The 21,382-nt window shown below is 52.5% G+C and overlaps 1 protein-coding gene across 1 annotated transcript; it reads left to right on the forward strand.

The window, feature by feature from the left end:
* Nucleotides 1–490: 490 nt before the first annotated feature.
* ADAMTS4 (ADAM metallopeptidase with thrombospondin type 1 motif 4) lies at nucleotides 491–20,492 on the forward strand. Its single transcript, XM_015424728.1, has 10 exons — nucleotides 491–553; nucleotides 599–1,066; nucleotides 6,552–6,875; nucleotides 8,745–8,877; nucleotides 9,956–10,123; nucleotides 11,144–11,430; nucleotides 12,390–12,576; nucleotides 13,959–14,134; nucleotides 19,338–19,513; nucleotides 20,078–20,492. Exons 1-10 carry the CDS (start codon nucleotides 491–493, stop codon nucleotides 20,490–20,492), a joined length of 2,397 nt encoding a protein of 798 aa, XP_015280214.1.
* Nucleotides 20,493–21,382: the final 890 nt, after the last annotated feature.

Raw genomic sequence — 21,382 nt, forward strand, 5'->3', positions numbered from 1 at the left:
TGCAGCTGCAGCGGGTGGAAAATAAAGCACAGTCAGTTGGAAAGGACTTGGACTGGAGCAGCAGAGTGAGGAGGGGGGGGAAAGTCTGGAAAGAGAATTTCGATTGTTCACTTTCAGAAGCAGAAATAGCAAGGAGGAACTTTGTGTCCGGACCGGGTGAGGGGACGCGAAACTCCGTTTAATTCCCCCAGGGCTGTCTGGCTCCAGACGCAGGGGATGCCCTCAGAGTAGCTGCTGAGAAGGACAGGCAGCAAAGAGGAGACAATTGGCATTGATTAATAATTGGCTTTTATTGGTCATTGGCATCCTGATTCGTACCTTCTGCTAATCTCAGGGGCTAGGCTTTCTTTCTTTGAGGGAAGTCCCCCCCCTCCCTCCAATTAAATTATTTTTAACTTTTTTTTTTCCAGAATAGAATTTTTGTAAAAAAAATCTTTTGTTCCCAATGCATCTTCTGTTCTTTGCCACCTGTTGGCTCCTGGTCTCAGCGATGGACGACCGGGCTCGTTTCGGTGGGTACCAGGAAGAAATCGTTTTCCCGGAGAGACTGAATGTCACCTTCGATCCTGCGGGCCAGGATGAGGACGGCATGTCCGAGAACAGCCTGGGGGGCGTCCGGAACCCCGGAACACTGCTTTCCTACCGTCTCCACGTGTTCGGGGAAGAACTGGTCCTCAGTTTAGAGAAGGACCCCAGTTTCTTCTCAGAGGGCTTGACCGTACAATATCTGGGCAGGTCCGGGCAAGTGGTCGACGGTCCCAGCGATCAAGGGACTTACTTCACCGGCACCGTCAACTCCGACCCGGAATCGATCGCGGCGGTCAACTTTGACGGAGCGTCCTTGCTGGGGGTGCTCCAGTACCGCGGCGTAGAGTACCACGTGCAGCCTCTGGAAGGGGGAGTCCCAAACACGGCGGGAGGAGTCGGCGCCCACGTGGTGAGGAAGAAGGTGTCGGAGAAAGCGGATGGCCCCATGTGTGGTGTCGGGTCCCAGATTGCAGATGCCGTGCCAGCCCTGGGAGGGGAACCGTTGGCAAAGACGGAGGAGCCCCGCAGGAGAGCTAAGGTAGGAGAGTCCACGTGCTGCTTTTAGGAGGAGCCGGGATTGCTGGCAGGCGTTCTTGCCAATAATGCTTTTCAGATGCCGCTCAGTTGTGTGTGTTGGTCTTGGCAGTGGATCGCGTCCTCCCAGGGAAAAGGGGGGAAAGCCCTTATTTTAGCTCCTCTGAAGTTCTTCGAGAGACTGTCCTCGACTAAACCATGTCAGATGGTGCGCGCTGACCCAGATTGGGGGTAGGGCTGGCCATTTTGTCCTCCCGAGAGCCAGGAATCCAGGCCTGACAGACCTGGCCTTACCTGGCAACGCTTGGAGAAGCCGATGGTCACGAATACCATCCAGAGTGTACCCAGCACAAGTTTATTCGTTCCTGGCGGGAACACTTAAGTTGGGCAACTGCACTTTGTTCCGACCGCACATAACAGTCATATGTCATGACTACTTAAAGGTTTCTCTGCTCAAGGACAGCTTCGTTTAGAATCCTCTGACCTGGTGACCCAGACTCTTTGCAAAACAGAAGGATCTGGTGATCTGCAGACGTGAGGCAAGATCTGCATATATTTTGCATCATCCCTCATTTGCAGGTCTTAGGCAGAGAGGGGTGTATGGGGCTCAAGGGATCAGACATCCTACTAGATGGCCAGGGTCCGACATACCTACGGGACAGCCTCTCCCCATATGTTCCCCAACGAGCACTACGGTCCAGGACTAAACATCTCCTGGTGGTTCCAGGTCCCAAAGAGGCCAGACTAGCGGCAACTAGGGCTAGGGCTTTTTCGGTGGCGGCTCCTACCTGGTGGAATGAGCCCCCAGAGGAGATCCGGGCCCTGCGGGACCTTGCACAGCTCTGCGGGGCCTGCAAGACGGAGCTCTTCCGCCAGGCGTTTGAGTAGGAGCCGCCACGACTGTTTGAGTAGGAGCCGCCACGACTGTTACCATCTGTCCTAGCCCTTATTACCAACTCACCGTAAGTGCAAAAATGGAGGTACTGCGTGGAGCTGTGGCCACTAAGGATACCATCCTGGTGATGTCATCGGTTTCCTTGTTAGTTGTTGTGGAGAGCACTTATGTTGCACTGAATGTTTTTAAAATGCAGTTTTAATGTTTTATGTATTGGGCATTGGCCCCATCTGCACGCTGCCCTGAGCCCGTTTGTGGGGAGGGCGGGTTATAAATTTAAATAAATAAATAAATAAATAAATAAATAGAAGCCTTCTCTCTGCTCGTTCCCCATGTGCAGGGGGTCTGGGGCAGGGGAAATCCCAGCAAGAAACACTGCTTAGTGTTGACGAGCACTGGCGACAGGGTTACCAGCTCTGGGTTGGGAAATACCTGGAGATTTGGGGGGCGGAGCCTGAGAAGGGTGGGGTTGGGGCCTCAGTGGGGTACAATGCCGTCGTGCCCACCTTCCAAAGCAGCCGCCTGCTCCTGGTGAACTGAGCTCCGTCCCCAGCTACCACCTGGAGGCTGGCAAACCTGGTGGACAACAGCCCTGCGAGGTTAGGCCACTGGTATGCGTAGCGGGCGAGAGAAGGCTGGCTCGCTGAAGACCACGGAATGAATCTGTTGCCCAGGAAGACATTCAGAGCGAGGGTTTTTCAGCTCGTGGACCAAGGCCGGGAGCGACTCCGGTTCCCGTTTCTGTTACGCGTCTTTGGAATCCGTTGGTATCCCACATTTTATCCCCACAGGACAACCCGCAAGACAGGTTAGGCTGACAGTGGCAGTGACCAGCCTGAGGTTGCCCAGGGCCGAGTGGGGATTTGAATCCGGATCCCCGAGACCCAACACTCTAACCCCTACGCCGCCACTGTCCCTGAGGCGTGGGGCCTAGCCGTTGCCTCGTGCCCCTGCTCTTCCAAAGCAACCAGTCTGGCAATTAGGGTTGCCAGTTCCAGGTTGGGAAATACTTGGAAATGTTGGGGGGTGGAGCCTGGGGAGGGCGGGGTTTGGGGGAGGACCTCTGTGGGGGCGCAATGCCACAGAGTCCACACCCTCCGAAGCATCCGTTTCCTTCGGAGGAACTGGTCTCTGTCCTCTGGAGATCAGGTGTCATTCTGGGAGATCGCCAGGCCCCACCTGGAGGTTGGCAACCCTAAGTGGTAACCCATCCTTCATCCCGGCTCATCAGCCTCTGGTCTCCCCATTCCTCCCTCCCTGCCCTTCCCATCGGCTGCCCACTGTAAGCCTTCTGGGGCAGAGACCAGCGGCGTCTTGTCTGCGCAGCACCTGGCACAGCGTCAAGCCTCCTTTAACGCGAAGCACAGATAGGCATGGCTCACCTTCTTCCTCGCAGTCCCTATTTGCACATCAAAAGGGTGAGATTTGCATAGCGGCACATAAATCTCCCCTCCCACGGGCTTCTTTCTGCTCCGGCCGAGGTGCCCTGCGTGTTCTTTCCAGAGTGTTCCCGAGCGGCGTCTGATGAGAGAAAATAACGGCACAGACTGAACCAAGGGGAGGCCATCCCTGAGGCGCTGATTTCGATTCTTTGCACTTCTCCCTCCCCCCTTTCCTTTCCTTTCCTGGCTGCTCTTTGCCCTGCCTGGGAGATTTCATCAGCTGGATCGGGGAGACACACAGAAGTCTTGGCCAGGATCTAGCAAATGACACGACACTGGAAAGCGATCAGCCAGGATGGCATAAGTTTCTGTGTGACAGACAGGGGTCATTTGGTAGAAAAAGAGGTGCAGGAGCTCATTAGCATAACTCATTAGGATAATTTATTTGCATATGCCACACCCCCTGACATCACCAGAAGTGTGTCAGAAGGCAACACCCACTGCAATTTACCTGGCTGCTTTTTGCTCCTCGTGGCCTGGGGCTGCTGGGGACAGGGGGCGGGGCTTGTTGGATGTGCCCGCCCCCTGGACTCTTTACTGCCGGAGCTCTGCTCCAGTGCGCTCCTGCAGGAAATGACCCCTGGCCATTCAGATCTCTGCTCAGCCATGAAAATAAACCATTGGGTGACCCTGGACTAGTCTCTCTCTCTCTCTCTCTCTCTCTCTCTCTCTCTCTCTCTCTCTGCCTAGCCTTCTTCGCAGGGGTATTGGGAGCAGTGTTCCCTCTAAGCTGAGTTAGTGTGAGCTAGCTCACAGTTTTTTAGCCTCCAGCTCACACATTTTTGTCTTCACTCAGGAAGGATGGCTCCAGAGCAAACTGGAGCAAACTCCAGAGCCAAATTGCTCGCTCACAACATTAATGCCAGTAGGTCACAAAGTAGAATTTTCGCTCACAAGACTCCACAGCTTAGAGGGAGTATGGAGGAGGGTAGGATAATGTACACAACATGGAGCTTCTTGGAATTGGGGGGGGGGGGCAGACAAGATCTCATAAGAACATAAGAGAAGCCATGTTGGATCGAGCCAATGGCCCATCCACTCTGTGTCACACGGTGGCCAAAACCCAGGTGCCACCAGGAGTTCCACCAGCAGGGCCAAGTTGATACGACTAATGCCAGAAGCAGTGGATCCCATGGACCCATTCCACGAATGGCAGCAGTTGTCACTGGTGCACAGAGTCTTCTCCTGACGCAAAAGGTTGGGGGAGACAGAAGCGGTCTGTGTGGGGGGCCATGCCAAGACCAGATCTGGGCTGAAAAAGAGTGTTCTGCAATCCAGAGCTGCTGGAAACGGAGTCAAGGGTGCTTGAGCCCGGAATGCAGAACTCTGGGGATTCCAGAGGCTTTATACTGGCTGGCCAATCACAGGGACTGGTGTTGCACTCTCCACTTTCTATGCCTGAAGGGGGGAGGGTTGGTTAAGCAATCAGCCGACGAATGTTTTACGGTTATCATCCCCTTCCCGGCATAGCGGAGATTCTAACTGAGCCTATCTCACAGCTGCGGCCTTTCACCTCCAGCTCTGACGCACACACAGCACAGCCGAGGCGGGCTTTGACTTCCCGATGTTCTGGGGATGTCTCAGCACTGAGTGGGGCCAAGGAGACGGCGCCGCCTCCCTCTCGCACGAGCCCGGCGCTGGTGCCTGGTCTCCCTTGGCATCCGAGGCAAAGCTGGGTTCGGGCCAGGAGGAGACGCTGCTCCCCCCCCCCAAAGCCTCCCCTGCCTCCCCTAGCCATTTTGGTCGGCTGGCAGGCAACCAAATGGCAGAGAGGGTTCACCGAGTCTGGCTAACCCTCACGCTGCCTGAAGATGTCAGGCCGCCAGGGCATTCTTTCTCTCACAGCCCCCCCCCTCGATTCAGATTGGCCCTGACAGACGAAGCAGCTACGTTATTCGTTGGCCGACCCTCCTGTGAGGATCGCAGCCCTGGATTCCGCAATCACGTCGCCGACCTCTAGGCGGGGCCTGGTGATAGGGTTGCCAGCCTCCAGGTGGGGTCTGGAGCAATGTTCCCTCTAAGCTGTGGAGTCTTATGAGCAAGAATTCTTCTTTGTGAGCTACTGGCATTAAAAGCTGTGAGCGAGCAATTTGACTACTGCATAAATTAGTCTGCTCTGGAGCCATCCTGCCTGAGCTAGGGCAAAAATGTGTGAGCCAGAGGCTAAAAAACTGTGAGCTAGCTCACACTAACTCAGCTTAGAGGGAACAGTGGTCTGGAGCAGTGTTCCCTCTAGGCTGAGTGAGTGTGAGCTAGCTCACAGTTTTTTAGCCTCCGGCTCACACGTTTTTGTCTTCGCTCAGGAAGGGAGGGCTCCAGAGGCAACTAATTTATGCGGCAGCCAAATCGCTCGCCCACAACTTTAATGCCGGTAGCTCACAAAGTAGAATTTTCGCTCACAAGACTCCACATCTTAGAGGGAGCATTGGTCTGGAGATCTCCCGGAATTGCGACGGATCCCCACATGACAGAGATCAGTTCCCCCTGGAGAAAATGGCTTCTCTGGCAGGTGGATTGTATGGCCTTATACTAGGGTTACCAACTCTGTGTTAGGGAATTCCTGAAGATTATGGGTTGGAGCCTAGGGAGGGCGGGGTTTGGGGAGGGGAGGACCTCAGTGGGGTGTAATACTATAGAGTCCAGCCTTCAAAGTAGACGTTTCCTCCAGGGGAACTGATGCATGTAGTTTGGAGATGGGTTGTGATTCCGGGAGATCTCCAGTCCATGCCTGGCGGTTGGCAACCTTGCATTATGCCCTGCTGAGGCCCTTCCCTTCCCCAAGCCCCGCCCTCCTCAGGCTCCACCCCCAAATCTCCAGGGATTTCCCAACCAGGTGTTGTCAGCCTTAGGCCTGCAGATCTCCCAGAATTCCAACTGGTCTCCAGACAACAGAGATCAGTTCCCCTGAAGAAAATGGCTGCTTGGGTGGACTCTGTGGCACTGTACCCTTCTGGTTTGGCATCATGCCTAACCACACCCTCCCCAGGCTCCACTCCACCCCCAGATCTCCAGGAATCCCCCAACCGAGAGTTGGCCACCTGAGCCCCCAGATCTGTTCTACTACCAGCACTGCTCCTTCCCTCCGGTCATAAGGTCAAGCTTGCTCCTGATCGGCCCAGCTCACCGTCTTCCGTACTTTCTCTTCCCCGCAGAGATTTGCTTCCGTCACGCAGTACGTGGAGACGCTGGTGGTGGCCGACGAGGAGATGGCCCGTTTCCACGGAGCTGGCCTGAAGCGCTACCTGCTCACCATCATGGCCGCCGCCTCCAAGTTCTTCCGCCACCCCAGCCTGAAGAACCCCGTCAATCTGGTGGTGACCCGGCTGGTGGTGATCGGGCAGGCCAAGGACGGGCTCGAGGTGTCCTCCAACGCCGCCGAGACCCTGCGGAACTTCTGCCGGTGGCAGAGAGGCCTCAACTCGCTCGACGACGAGGACCCCGACCACTTTGACACGGCGATCCTCTTCACCAGGGAGGTGAGCGGCTGGTTTGTGGAGTCAGCAAACGCACATTTCTTTATGTGTTATTCATTCATTTATACCCTGCCTTTCTCCCCACCGGGGACCCAGGGGGGCTTACATCCTTCTCCTCTGCTCCATTTCATCCTCACAACAACCCTGTGAGGTAGGTTAGGCGGAGAGAGCGTGACTGGCCCAAGGTCCCCCAGCAAGCTTCAGTGGCAGAAATGGGGATCTGAACCTGGGTTTCACAGATCCTAGTCTGACACTAACCACTACATCACACTAGCAGCCATATCTAAATGATGCGCGGATATGGTCCACGCTTGGTAGAGTGGCAGGAGCAGCTAATCTTTGCTCCAGGTGCTGTTTCATAGGATCCAGTGACATCATCCTTTCTCATTTGAATGTGCCTTTTAGCTCCACCCTCTTCTGTCTCTGGCCACGGCCCTTCTTTAAAGAAACCATCCCTTTCGCCAAATTATAATGCACCAGCATAGTGGGGCAGGGTGTCAGACTAGGAGCAGGGACGTCCAGGTTCCAATCTCTGCTGGCCATGAAACTCACTGGGCAGCATTCTCTCTCTCGGCTTAACCTACCTCACAGGGCTGTTGTGCGGATAAAACAGAGGAGAAGAGAACCATGTGTGCTGCCATGAGCGCTTTGGGCTAAGGCGTGGCTGAAAATGTAGATAGGACACCAAATGAATAATGTGCTGTCAAGGCACAGCCCACTCACAACTCCACCCATGGGGTGTTCAAGGCAAGATGTACGAGTGGATTCCACCCAGAGCAGCCTAAAGGCTGCAGGGGAAAAGCAATTTCCCAACACTGGCCCTTTCTACACCCGTATTTTGCCTCAGTTTCTGAGCACACATCCTATTCTTCTGTTCTGCATTCCCTCCCGCTTTCACTTCCAATTTGTGTCTGGGCTTTCTCTTGTTTCTGCATTTGTTTTACAGGATTCTGCATTCATGCCGCTTCCAGCACACTGTTGCCCCGCAGTTACCGAAACTCCTTTTGCAGCGATTCTTTGTTCTTATCAGGGGTCGTTTCGTAGAAAAAAAGCTAGGGGAACTCATTAGCATAACTCATTAGCATATGCCACACCCCCTGACATCGTAAGGCCCGGCGGTGGACCTGCAAGGCCGGCGGGAGTGCGAGGAAGCCCCGCCAAGGCCCTCCCTGGCCCCAGGCAGGCAGGGGTGGGGAGAGGCGGGGAGGAAGCAACTTAGTTCTTATCCGCTTTTGAATCGCTAATCTTCTCTAAAGTAGAATTGTTTCTGTGGGTAATTAAGTGCTGCCCACTGCCCCTCCCCCATGTCCGCCTCTCTCGTTAGGTTGATGCTCCCTTCCCGTTCTGTTTTCTTTCCCTCCTTCTCCAAAGACAAAAGAGGACGTGTCCTCCCACTCAAGCAAACTTTAAAAAAGTCAGAGAGAGCATAAGAAGGAATCAGTACATATAAAGGACTGGGGGATTCCCTGCTCCCAAATGTGTCAGTCTCGTCTGCGTGGGCCTGGATTTCCCCCCTCCCTCCCTTTCTTTTTGCAGAATCACGAGGTGGGGGGGAGGGAGAGAGGGAGGGTGCTGGGCCTGCAGTTAAAAGTGCTGAAATATGTTTTCCTTTCGCTTCATCTTAGACAAAGCAGCTAGTTAGCGCAAAAAAAAGTAGGTTTTGCTTGTAGAGGCATACGGAACGCACAAAGAAATAAACCGGAAAGGGAGAATCAATGCAGAGGGAATGCGTGCGGCTGTGAAGTCAGCCCTTAAGGCTCGACTCCTCGGATTCTCCAGGGCGAGCTGCCAGTGCCGAACGGGCCACTTGAGCCTTTACTGTATTTCCCGAGAGTTTCTCTTTTAAACCATGTGCTTGTGTTTCGTTGGCAGGATCTCTGTGGGCGCGACAGCTGCGGCACCCTGGGGATGGCCGACGTTGGCACCGTATGCGACCCGGTACGCAGCTGCTCCATCGTTGAAGACGATGGGCTCCAGTCTGCCTTCACCGCGGCACACGAACTCGGTACGGGATGGGGGGGGAGGACAGGTGGCGTTCACGCAAATGCCGGGACAGCAACTGGACGCCACCGCAGGAACTGTGCAGTTGTTCCACCTGGGGCCAGCATCGAGAGTTAGCCACAGGAATAAACAGCTTTTCAAGGGGATTGGATAGATTTATTTATCCGACTTTTACCCCGCTCCTTTCCCCGCCAGGCAGGGCTCAGGACTCTGCTGAGCAAACTGAGTGCATTTGTGCACACGTGCCCAAAAATGTAGATCGTTGAGAAGCAATGGGGGAACTGTGAAGCCTAGAAATGTAATCATTCTTTTTTTAAAAAAAAAAAAAGGCCGAGGGCCAAAACTACACATTACGATTTGCACTGACCCCTCAAGTGCTGTTTTGGGTTGGGGAAATGGTATTAAGAACATAAGAGATGCCAGTGTTGGATCAGGCCAAAGGCCCATCCAGCTCAACACTCTGTGTCACACAGTGGCCAGAAATACCAGGTGCCATCAAGAGGTCCACCAGTGGGGCCAGGACATTAGAAGCCCTCCCACTGTTGACCCCCCCCCCCAGCACCAAGATGACAGAGCATCACTTGCCCCAGAGCCCCTATCTATACCTTGTGGCTAATAGCCACTGATGGACCTCTGCTCCATATTGGGGGTGGGGGGGGAGGTTGAAGCCCCTTCTTCCCTAGTGTAGTGGTTAAGTGCGCGGACTCTAATCTGGGAGAAGCAGGTTTGATTCCCCACTCCTCCACTTGCAGCTGTTGGATGACCTGGGGCAAACCATAGTTCTGTCAGAGCTGTCCTTGAAAAAGAGCAGTCCTTGAAAGAGCTCTCTCAGCCCCACCTTCCTCACAGTCTGCATTCGACATGGGACTGTCTTGGTCAGAGTCAGGTTGGGGGGAGCCCTAGACATTACATGTTAAAAATCATTCTGTCCAGTCGGGCTCTTGGATACTGGGAGTCTAGAGGCTGCATCTTAGATAGCAGATTCTTCCTTGGCCTTGTGAACCCACAAGTGAGGGGTCCATGTATTACACGGGGGTCCAGGAGCTGACCTCTTATTTCTCTCCCTGCCCCCCAATGTTTAGGCCATGTCTTCAACATGCTCCACGATAACGACAAGCACTGCAAAGACCTGAACAAGGAAACCGGCTCCAACCACATGATGGCCTCCGTCATGACCCCCGTGGACCCCGATGAGATGTGGTCAGCGTGCAGCGCCCGATTCATCACCGACTTCTTAGACAACGGACACGGTACGGCCTCACCTCTCCCCCTTGCTCAGCCCCGTCCGTCTGGTTGGCTCCTCTTGGCGGCTGTGGTCAAACTTAGGGCTCAACGGACCATTAATACTTGACAGGCTGATGGCAGGACTCACCCACTGGGTGAACAGAGATGCGCCTTTGTAGGAAGCTGTGTAAATAGGAGCTGATCACTAAAGGAGAGATATACACGACAGAGGTTTATAAAAGTATGTATGGGGTGGGGAAAGTGGATATAGAGGGAGATTTTTCCCCTCTTTTTCTATAATACTAGAATTCAGGGTCACCCAATGGGTAGTAGGTTCAGGACAGACAAAAGGAAATGCATCTGTACTGAGGGAGAAATTAAACTGGGACTCCCTGCCTGCCAAGGCAGGGCCACAGACAAGAATGGCTGTAAGAGGGAATTAGAAAGATTCATGGAGGGACAGGTCCATCAATGGCTACTTTCCATGGGGAGGAAAGAGAACCTCCCCATTCAGAGGCAGCCAACCTCTGGAACCCAAGGCTAGGAGGCAACGTCAGGGGAAGGACTTGGCCTCTATTCAGCAATTATAGCCCATTGAAGAACATAGCTGTAAGCATAGCCTCATGATGAAGTGAATCAACAGTATATTTCCAATACGTCACCAAGAAATGAATTGCTGAAAGACAGTTTTTGTACACACCCTTGTTCAGAAGAAGATCATTGTCGAAACAGCACACCATTCCGGAGACCACCGTCTACATTCACTATATATATAACTTTTCTGTTATTGTATATTATGATTTATGAATATATTACCAAGCGGTAAATTGTCACAGTTCTTGTTCCTTTTTTCATTGGCCACCATATGAGACAAGACGTAAGACTAGACGGACCACTGGTCTGATCCAGCAGAGCTCTTCTTATGTTCTTTTGAGCTCCTTTAACATGAGTGAGCGTTCCACAAACAGTAGCCTCAGGACTCACCAAGTCCTGGTCTCAGCTAACCATCCCCCCCCCCCCCCGGGGGTCCTTCTCTGTCTTTGCAGGCCACTGCCTCAGAGACAAGCCGCACGAACCCCTGCGTCTTCCAGCTGCCTTCCCGGGCAGCGAGTATGATGCGGACCAGCAATGCCAGCTGAGTTTTGGGCCTGACTCCCGCCACTGCCCCAATCTCCAGCCGCCGTGTGCCTCCCTGTGGTGTACGGGCCGGATCAATGGGCAATTCATGTGCCAGACCAAATACTTCCCCTGGGCCGACGGGACCCCTTGTGGCGAAGAGAAGAGCTGCATGAAAGGACGCTGCATCAGCAAAACGGAGCTGAAGGCCTACAATGTGAGTAGCTCCGCCGGCAGCCATCAGGGGGAGCCAGAGAGTCCTTCTAGTTCACGTTTTTTCTTTAAGGGTTTATTGGGGGTGAGTGGGTGGAGGAGAGGACCTATCAAAGTTTTGAACGTTGTTCACATTGTGGCAAGCTGCAAATGCAGCCCACTGTGTAGGCAGCTGTGTCCAGTTGTTGGCGCACCCCTGGTGAGGTACGCTTAGAAGAAAATTGACACCACCGGAGTTAGTGGAGAACGGTGGCAAGTTACAGTTTCTCCCCTTTTCACCAAACCACTTTGAATGCTTTTTCTGTCTGCATAGCCTTGAATTGGCAACTCAAAAGACAGTCAGAATCTATGACAAATCATGGCTCAAGTTGCTGGATAATAGAGTGGGAGAAACTAGCAAAACCCAGCACTGAAATGAGCCACCAGAGTAGTCACATGTTACCCACGCATGAGCTAGATCTCCACATGCAGCACAATGAAGTGGTCAGGCCCCGGGGTGGTGTGAATGAACTATACCACTTCAGACTGCAGGAGAGTGGTTACATTTTAGCGTGCTTCTGCAGGGTTCTTTTTTGAATTGCCCCCAGCAAGCCAAAAAGTAGCACAACATGGAGAGGACTGGGTAACTTGTGCTAAATTTCTACTTGCGGGGAGTTTGGGGATTTTGTTTTACATAGGGGAGCACCTGTGGTCTGAAGGGCCATTTAAGGACCCTGTCATCTCCTTGTGGACATAACAGAGAGTGGGTTGGGATGAGAACCTTTCTCACTGATGAGCTACTTTTCTGCTTGCAGAGGGTTTTTTGTTTGTTGGTGTTTTTACATGGTTGAGCACCTGTGGTCTGAAGGGCCATCTAAGAATCCTACCACCTGCTGTGTGGATACCACTTGGGGATTCTTATGGCTTTATTCTTTCAGGTACATAATGCTTTTTGTTCTCTCTCTCCCTCCTACCTGTCTGCAGATTCCCACTAACGGTGGCTGGGGGCCCTGGGGCCCATGGGGAGAATGCTCCCGTACCTGTGGGGGAGGAGTGCAGTATTCCTCTCGGGAGTGTGACAAGCCGGTTCCACGCAACGGTGGGAAGTACTGCGAGGGGAAGCGCACCCAGTTCCGCTCCTGCAATGTCCAGGACTGCCCCGAAGGCAACGGTATGATACATTTCTTGTGTTTTCAACTGGTATTGTGTCTTTCTGTTTCATTGGCAGTTTACAAAACTCATGCATAGCCAAAAAAACCCCAAAAGACTTTAAAGTACGAAACCGTTTTGTCTCCCCAAGTGCCAAGTTTGGGAGAGGCAGCCCATAAATTTTAGAAATGATGAACACGCAAACACAATGAAAAATGCCAGAGGAGCAGCTGTGTTCATCCACTGCAGTAAAACTACAAAAAGAGACTTACGGCATCATAAAAGCAACACAGATTTAACACGGCATAAGCTTGCATGGGGTAGAGGCCACGATGCAATATCTGAAGAATCAGACCCTTATTCTAAAAGCAAGGTTATGCTGCACTAAATCCTTTAAGGTACCACAAAGGTTCTTCTTGTTTAAGTGCAGGAATGGATTGAGAGATACACGACTGGATGGCAGTGGCTGAAACTAACGTTTTCTGCAATGGCGCCTAACCTGCTGCCTGCACTAAGCCTCTGAGCATTTCAACTTGCATTTACAGAACATATAATTTTTTTTCAAACAGCAATCTAGATCAGAGTTCCCCAACGTGGTGCCTGTTAGTGTCATGGTGCCCACAAATACTTCTACTGGCACCCACCAAGCTTTTCAGAAAGTGGGCAGAGCCACTGTAAGGCAGGGCTTGTTAGTGGCTCCCCTCATTCAAACGAAAGGGTTTTCCATGGCTGCAAAGTGAAGAGGGAAATACTCCTGCGGCCAGGGGTCGTTTCGTAGAAAAAGAGCTAGGGGAACTCATTAGCATAACTCATTAGTATATGCCACACCCCTGACATCACCGGAAGTGTGTCATAAGGCCACACCCCCTGACATCACCGGAAGTGTGTCATAAGGCCACACACCCCGCCCCCAACGGTCCCGGCCGCCGCCGCCAGCCTTGCAGCTCCACTGCCGAGCCCCATGAGGGGCCCGGCAGTGGACCTGCAAGGCTGGCGGGAGTGCAAGGAAGCCCCGCGAAGGCCCTCCCTGGCCCCAGGCAGGCAGGCAGGGGTGGGGAGAGGCAGGGAGGAAGCAACTTACCCTCCCTCTTCTCCTGCCTCCTCCTGGCTGAATGAGGGCCGGAAGCGGGGCTTCGTCATGTGCCCCGCCCCCCGTACCTCACCCGGGGGGACTGCGTTCCCCCGTGTTCCCCCCCGAAATGACCTCTGCCTGCGGCAACCATTTTGTGGTGGCGCTCTCCACTCCCTCCCAAAACTCCATTAGTGCTTGCGGGCTCAAAAAGATTGGGGACCCCTTGGTCTATGTATTTCATGAACCTCAGCGCCCATTTTACAACCTCCGTCCACATCTTCCCTGAAATATTATCCTTAGTCCACTTGACTCATCTGGGCATTTCCTTCCAGCCTTGACCTTCCGAGAACAGCAGTGTGCGGTTTACAACCACCGAGAGGACATGTTCAAGGGCTACCCCGCACCGATGGACTGGGTGCCCCGCTACAGTGGTGTGGCTGAACGCGACCAGTGCAAGCTGACCTGTCAGTCCTACGCCTTGGGCTACTACTATGTCCTGGAACCAAGGGTGAGTGTTACCACGGAGACGAGGCCTCCCCTCCCTGAGGAGAATTAAAAAAACAAACCAGAATGGGCTTTCAAATGAACAAGCGCCACAGTTACGATTTTACGAAATGTTTGGGTATCTTCAGAGGTCATTTCGGGGGGGATCGCAGTTCCCCCGGGTGAGGTACGGGGGGCGGGGCACATGACGAAGCCCCGCCCCCTGCTTCCGGCCACCCCACTTCCGGCCCTCATTCAGCCAGGAGGAGGCAGGAGAAGAGGGAGGGTAAGTTGCTTCCTCCCTGCCTCTCCCCACCCCTGCCTGCCTGCGGCCAAGGAGGGCCTTTGAGGGGCTTCCTTGCACTCCCGCCGGCCTTGCAGGTCCACCACCGGGCCCCTCATGGGGCTCAGCAGAGAAGCTGCAAGGCCGGCGGTGGCGGCCGGGACCGTTGGGGGCGGGGTGTGTGGCCTTATGACACACTTCCGGTGATGCCAGGGGGTGTGGCCTTATAACACACTTCCGGTGATGTCAGGGGGTGTGACATATACTAATGAGTTATGCTAATGAGTTCCCCTAGCTCTTTTTCTATGAAACGACCCCTGGGTATCTTGATGCCACACACCTAGTCGCTTTTTTAAACCTCTAGTCAGTTTTCATGGGAAGGGACTAGGGTTGCCAATCTCCAGACGGCGGCTGGGGGTCTCCTGTGATTACCACTAGGGCTTCCAACTCCCCCAGTAGGGCGGAAATCCCCCGCCCCGGAGGCCCCGTTCCCAGACGCCGGGGAATCGGGGCCCGGGGGAAACCCCGCCCCGGCGTGCGCGTCACCGGAAGTGACGTCGCACGCTGGGGGCGGGGCCACTCCATTTGAGGGGAAAACAGTTTTCCCCTCAAATAGCAGCCTTCTGGACATGGAACAGGGCTCACTGGGCGTTGCGGAGGAGGTATTTGTGAATTTCCCGCATTGTGCGGGGGGTTGTTAACTCTCCAGGTATTTCCCAGCCCGGAGTTCGCAACCCTAGAAGGCAACATGGATCTATTGTAGATTCCCTGCTCTGCATTCATGAAGGTCCAGGGCCTGACCGCTTCAGTTAAAAAAGGATCAGGCAGCTGGTGATGTAAAAGACCTGTTGATCTGAGACCCTGGAGAGCTGTTGCCAGTCAGAGCAAGAAATACAGGCCTCGATAGACGTATTGCCTGACTCAGTGCCTGACTCAGTAGAAGGCAGCCAGATTCAAGCCCAGTAGCAGTTTGGGGACCAACGAGGCTTTCGGAGTATAAGCGTTTGAGAGTCGATGCTCACTTCATCAGATACAAGACAAAGAGAGCGTTGACTCTCGAAAGTTTATACACCCCCAAAATCTTGTTGGTCTCTAAAGTGCTATTGGACTCAGATCTGCAGACCAACGTGGCTACCCCCTGAAACTATCTTTAGTAAAAGGAGGGCCAGAGTGGTTAAGAGTGGTGGACTAGTATCTGGGAGACCCGGGTTCGAATCCCCACTTGTGCCGTGGAAGCTCGTTGGGTGACCTTGAGCCAGTCACACACACTCAGTGTAACCTACCTCACAGGGTTGTTGTTTGTGAGGATAAAATGGAGGCGAGGAGATTAATGTCAGCTGCTTTGGGTCCCCATTAGGGAGAAAGGCAGGGTACAAATGAGCGAAATGTTCAATTTGAGTGCCATTCCTTCCCCTGAGGAATCCTGGGAATGGTTTATTAGTAAGAATGTTGTTAGAAATCCTCTCACAGAACTAGTTCCCAAGGAAGAGAAAGAGGCTAGTGCTCTGGGGTTGAAGGCTGTCCAGGGCTCTTTTTGTAGAAAAGGCCCAGCAGGAACTCATTAGCATAATAGGCCACACCCAACAGCAGGAACTCATTAGCATATTAGGCCACACCCCTGACAGCACAGGTCATTAGCGCATTAGGCCGCACCCCCATGTTACCAGAAGTGTGGTTATCCAGCCACACCCACCTTTTGCTTCTTATTCTGTTTACCTTGTTTGTTGTCAAAACCCAGGGCCTTTTTTTGTAGCAGGAACTCCTTTGCATGTTAGGCCACACACCCCTAATGTAGCCAGTCCTAATGAGTTTCTGCTGTTGGGTGTGGCCTATTATGCTAATGAGTTCCTGCTGGGCGTGGCCAACTTCGGAGCCAGCCGGAACTCCGTTCCTGTGCGTTCCTGCCCAAAAATAGCCCTGGCTGTAGCAAGGATCAGTAAAAAATAATAAAAAGTAGGCTGCTATGGAGCGGTGGCCCAGGCTAACCCAATCTCATGAGATCTCGGAAGCTAAGCACGGTTGGCCTTGGTCAGTATTTGGATGGGAGACCGCCAAGGAAGTCCAGGGTTCCAGTGCAGAGGCAGGCAACTGCACACCACTCCTCAGTGTCTCTTGCCTTGAAAACCCACAGGGTCGCCCTAAGTTGGCTGCGACTGGACTGCAAAAAAAGTAAAAATAAAAACGGAAAGGTCACGGTCAGGCCGGTTGTGAAACGTTGACGATTGGCACCAGGAGAGAAATGTGCAACTCATTTCCCTCCAGATGTTCTGTCAGGGGTTAGCACCAGGGCTTAGCACGGAGGAAGGAGGAAGAAGCTCGGAGCGCAGGAATAATAAGCGAGAAGTTTAAGAACAGGGTGGGCTGTTCGGGGAAGGTTCAGGGAACAGGAGACGGATGAGAAGTAGAGGGGAAACAAAGCCCCCGTGACTGGAGACAGAAACCAGGACTCCTCTGCACCTAAAGCACAATCTCTCCAACCAAATGACCCTTGTGGAACTCTGTGAATGGACATTCCGGGTGCTGCTAAAGGGTAAAAAGCAGTGGAGTGCAGGGGTTCAAGAGCTGCCATAGGAGTGCAGAGACCAAGGTTCAAATCCCCAGTGAGCTGACTGGCTGATATTGGACCAGTCTCTCTGTGTTGGCCTAACCGACCTTGCAGGGCTGCCGTGAGGTCAACGGAAGAATCGTGTATGTTGCTCTTTGCTCCTTGGGGCGGAAGGCTGGGATAAAGACGGGACTGATCAATAGTAGTTTGGGATTTGGTTTGGTGTAGGAGAATGGGGAGGGGGATAATTCTTTCCCCTGTGCTGTTTCCCTGATCTCAAATGTCTCTGCGGAGAGGCTGCTTGCCTCACTGGGAGAACCAGGTGGACATCCTGTGTTTCCCCCAAAGAGCAAAACAGCAATTCCATAGGGATGCCAGCTCCGGGTTGGGAGATACCTGGAGATTTGGGGGTGGGCCCTGAAGGAGGGACTTCCGTGGGGCATAATTCCATAGAGTCTACCTACCAACGCTGCCATTTTCTCCAGGAGAACTGATCTTTGTCTCTTTGGAGATCACTTGTAATCCCAGGAGATCTCCAGCCACCACCTAGAGGCGGTCAAACAATAGGGACCCCAAGCATATGTGATATACAGAAATACAGACCGCAAGGGTAGACCATCAAAAAAATTCACAAATTTCACAAGTTACCAGTAGACCTCGGTGTACTGCAACGTAATGACAGTCCATCAATAAATAAAGTAGAATTGGCAGTCACAATTCAAAAACAAGTTGCAATACAAAGCACTTAACAAGAGAAGGTAGAACAATTGAAGTAGAAAAATCCAGCAAGAGACTCCTCTAAACCCATTATACTGAAAAGGTTTAGAGGAGTCTCTTGCTGGATTTTTCTGCTTCAATTGTTATACCTTCTCTTGTTAAAAGCTTTGTATTGCAACTTGTTTTTGAATTGTGACCGCCAATTCTACTTTATTTATTGATGGACTGTCATTACGTTGCAATACACTGATGTCTATTGGTAACTTGTGAAATTTGTGAATTTTTTTGATGATCTACCCTTGCGGTTTGTATTTCTGTATACTACCTAGAGCAGGGGTGTCAAAAATGCGGCCCGGGGGCCAGATCAGGCCCCCGGAGGGCTTATGTCAGGCCCTCAGTGGAACTGGCTGTCTTCTGCTTCTTCTTCCAGTTCTGCTGCTGCTGCGTCATCGTAGGTTTGCAGCTTACAGATACACACCTGAACAGCATACTCAAGATTGCAACAGCACAGACATTTTGATGCAATAATTCAGAGCAAGAGGTGTCCGTTATCAGACACTGTTAAATAAACAAAATATTGCAAGAGTGCTAAGGTTTTAAGCATGATTTTAAGTAAAAAAACAACCGTTTGTGTTTGTGTCCTTTATAAAGTTTATATCTCCGCTGCTTGGCATTACATTTTATGACACACATGACCTGACCCAACAAAGTCTCATTTATGTCAGATCCGGCCCTCGTAACAAATGTGTTCGACACCCCTGACCTAGAGGCTGGCAACCGTAGCTCCAGGCAGCCATTTGAGATTGAAAATGGTGCATGACAGGGAGGAAGTTATTTTGTCCTTCTCTTGTTCTGTTTCTCCAATCAGAATCTGGCCCCACAGCTACCTTTCATCAATAAGAAAAGCTCAGGAGACCTCTTTGTGAATTTCCCAGTTTTTCATTGACTCTGACTTCATGTAGTGGTAGAAAAGAGCAAGAGTCCAGTAGCATCTTAAAGACAGCAGGGGAGTAGCTCTCATGAATCACTGCCCACTTCTTCAGATACCAGTGACTCACAAAAGCTCCTACCCTGCCACAAATTTTGTTAATCTTTAAGGTGCTACTGGACTCTTGCTCTTTTCTAGTGCTACAGACAGACTAGCATGGCTACCAGTGTTCCTTCCAAGCTGAGTTAGTGTGAGCTAGCTCAGTTTTTTTGCCTCCGGCTCACACATTTTTGTCTTCGCTCAGGAAGGAGGGCTCCAGAGCAAACTAATTTATGCAGCAGCCAAATGGCTTGCTCATAACTTTAATGCCAGTTGCTCACAAAGTAGAATTTTTGCTCACAAGACTCCACCGCTTAGGGGGAGCATTGGCTACCCATCTTGATTTGACTTCATGTGCAAGTGTGTGTTGCAATGCCAGGTGTGCTGGTCCCAGTCAGCGTTATCTGTAGTTTAATAAAACTCCTATCTTTGCGCCTCTGAGCTCAGGAAATTATTCTTAATGAGCCAGTCAGAGGGAAGCTTCTGGGACCCCTAACTGTGGACTCCAATTCCCAGGTGCAACAAGTCTTAAAGATGCAGAGCAGTTTTACTAAACTACAGATAACGCTGACTGGGGCCAGCACACTAGGAAATAGAAGAGAGAGAGCTGCAGAAGGAAACAAGTCCCAGGCTAACCCAATCTTGCTGTATTCCAGGTGGCAGACGGAACGCCCTGCTCCCCCGAATCTACCTCGGTCTGCGTTCAGGGACGCTGCGTCCACGCCGGCTGCGACCGCGTCATCGGCTCTAAGAAGAAGTTCGACAAGTGCATGGTGTGTGGAGGAGACAACTCGCGCTGCACCAAGACCTACGGCTCCTTCACCAAGCCCAAGTGAGTGATGCTCTTGTCAGACGCCGTCGGGAATGAGAGAGGGTGCAGCCAGGTTCCAAAATGGTCAGCAGTGTCCTTTGCCAAATACAGGCCAATGGGACACTTCAGTAAGAGCTCCCATCTGGATATAATTGTTCCAGGCTGGGAAACATCTGGAGATTTTGGGGGTGGAGCCTGAGGAGGGCGGGGTTTGGGCAGGGGAGGGACTTCAGTGGGGTATAATGCCACAGAAGCCACCTTCCAAAGCGGCCATTTTCTCCAAGTGAACTGGGCTCTGTCGTCTGGAAATCAGTTGTAATAATGGGAGGTCTCCAGCCACTACCTGGAGGTTGGCAACCCTAATGACAACCCTATGAAGTAGGTGAGGCTGAGAGCATGTGACAGGCCCAAGGTCACCCAGCACGCTTCCATAGCACCATCTGGAATTCAGTTGTAATCCCAGGAGATCTCCAGACACCACCTGGAGGTTGGCAACCCTGTGTATGTTCCTTCTAGAACTCTTTACCTCACAGGTGATAAAATATTCTGCCTGGTTTCTGACGCGTTGTGACTTCTGCCCCTCAGGTACGGTTACAATGATGTGGTCACCATCCCAGCAGGAGCCACCAACATCTTGATCCGCCAGAACAGCGGCTCGGCCTCTTCCAACGACGGCATCTACTTAGCCCTACGCCGGCGGGACGGCTCGTATGCCCTCAACGGCAAGTACGTCCTCGTGCCTTCCGAGCAGGACGTCCACGTTCAGAACGGGGTAACCCTGCGTTACAGCGGGGCCACCAAGGCCACGGAGGTTATCACAGGGCGCGGGCCGCTGAAGGAGCCTCTCACCTTGCAAGCCTTGGTGGTGACGGACCAGAGGGCCCCTCGCCTCAAGTACACCTTCTTCGTCCCCAAACGCCCCAAGAGTCCGTCGAACCAGTGGCTGAAGCAGAGGGCCCGCATCTTAGAGGTCTTAAGGAACCGCCGAGGCCGCAAATAGAGCCGTGAGGCAATTCTGGGCAGGCCTTGTGGGCTATTCCTGGACCTTCTCAACCACAAAGTGGTGTTTTTTGAGGGAAGAAAGGGGCTCAGAGGCAGACTGTACATCACTGCCCTTCCAAAGATGACAAACTGCACCAAACTGGCAGTACAAGGGGTCCTAATTCGTATCACTGGTCAGGGGTGGGGTTTTTTTTTGTTTTTACACGGTTAACAAACAGGTACCATGTTGGTCCCTGCTTGACAGGTGCCAGTATCTCTGGACCCTTCTAGAACATTCTGCAGTTTGCCAGACTTTTCTTTTTGGCGGGCCCCCGCTTGGTTACGCCTGGATACTCAGCAATGCAGAACGCAAACCAAGCGATCGCAGGGGAAGCCACTCGGGAGGCCTAAAGAGGACACTGCTTACGTGGACAGTGTTGGTGTTCCAGGCCTGCCTGCTTCCTCCCTGAGGGGAATGGGAGAACTGTGGGGGTGACCAAACCAGGCTTTAGAAAGAAATGGATGGAAAGGAGAATGTCTCTCTTTCTCTCACGCCTGACTTGACAAGAAAGGCTGGTTTGCGGCACATGTGACCAAAGTGAGACTGAAGCGATTGGGCATCATGGCTGGAAGGATTCCATTCGGGTTAGTTGTAACTTTCAAGAGGCCTCGTTTCACGATACGTTGCGGCTGCGCCGTTGGCTCGGACTGGTTCCTGACCACACCTCTACTGTATTTATTATCGGATTTATTTATTGGCCATCCTGGATATGCAGAGCATTACTTGTGGGGAGCTTTTCTTTCCTTTTTTTTTCCAAATACGCAGGCAACGATGTTCCTTTGCCCTCATCGCATCTTGGCAAAGCCACGCCTCACGTTTTCTGGGACAGCCAGGAAATGTGCTGGAGA

Source organism: Gekko japonicus, unplaced genomic scaffold (assembly GCF_001447785.1).
Source record: "Gekko japonicus isolate JY-2015 unplaced genomic scaffold, Gekko_japonicus_V1.1 scaffold755, whole genome shotgun sequence".
Taxonomy (NCBI): Eukaryota; Metazoa; Chordata; class Lepidosauria; order Squamata; family Gekkonidae; genus Gekko; species Gekko japonicus.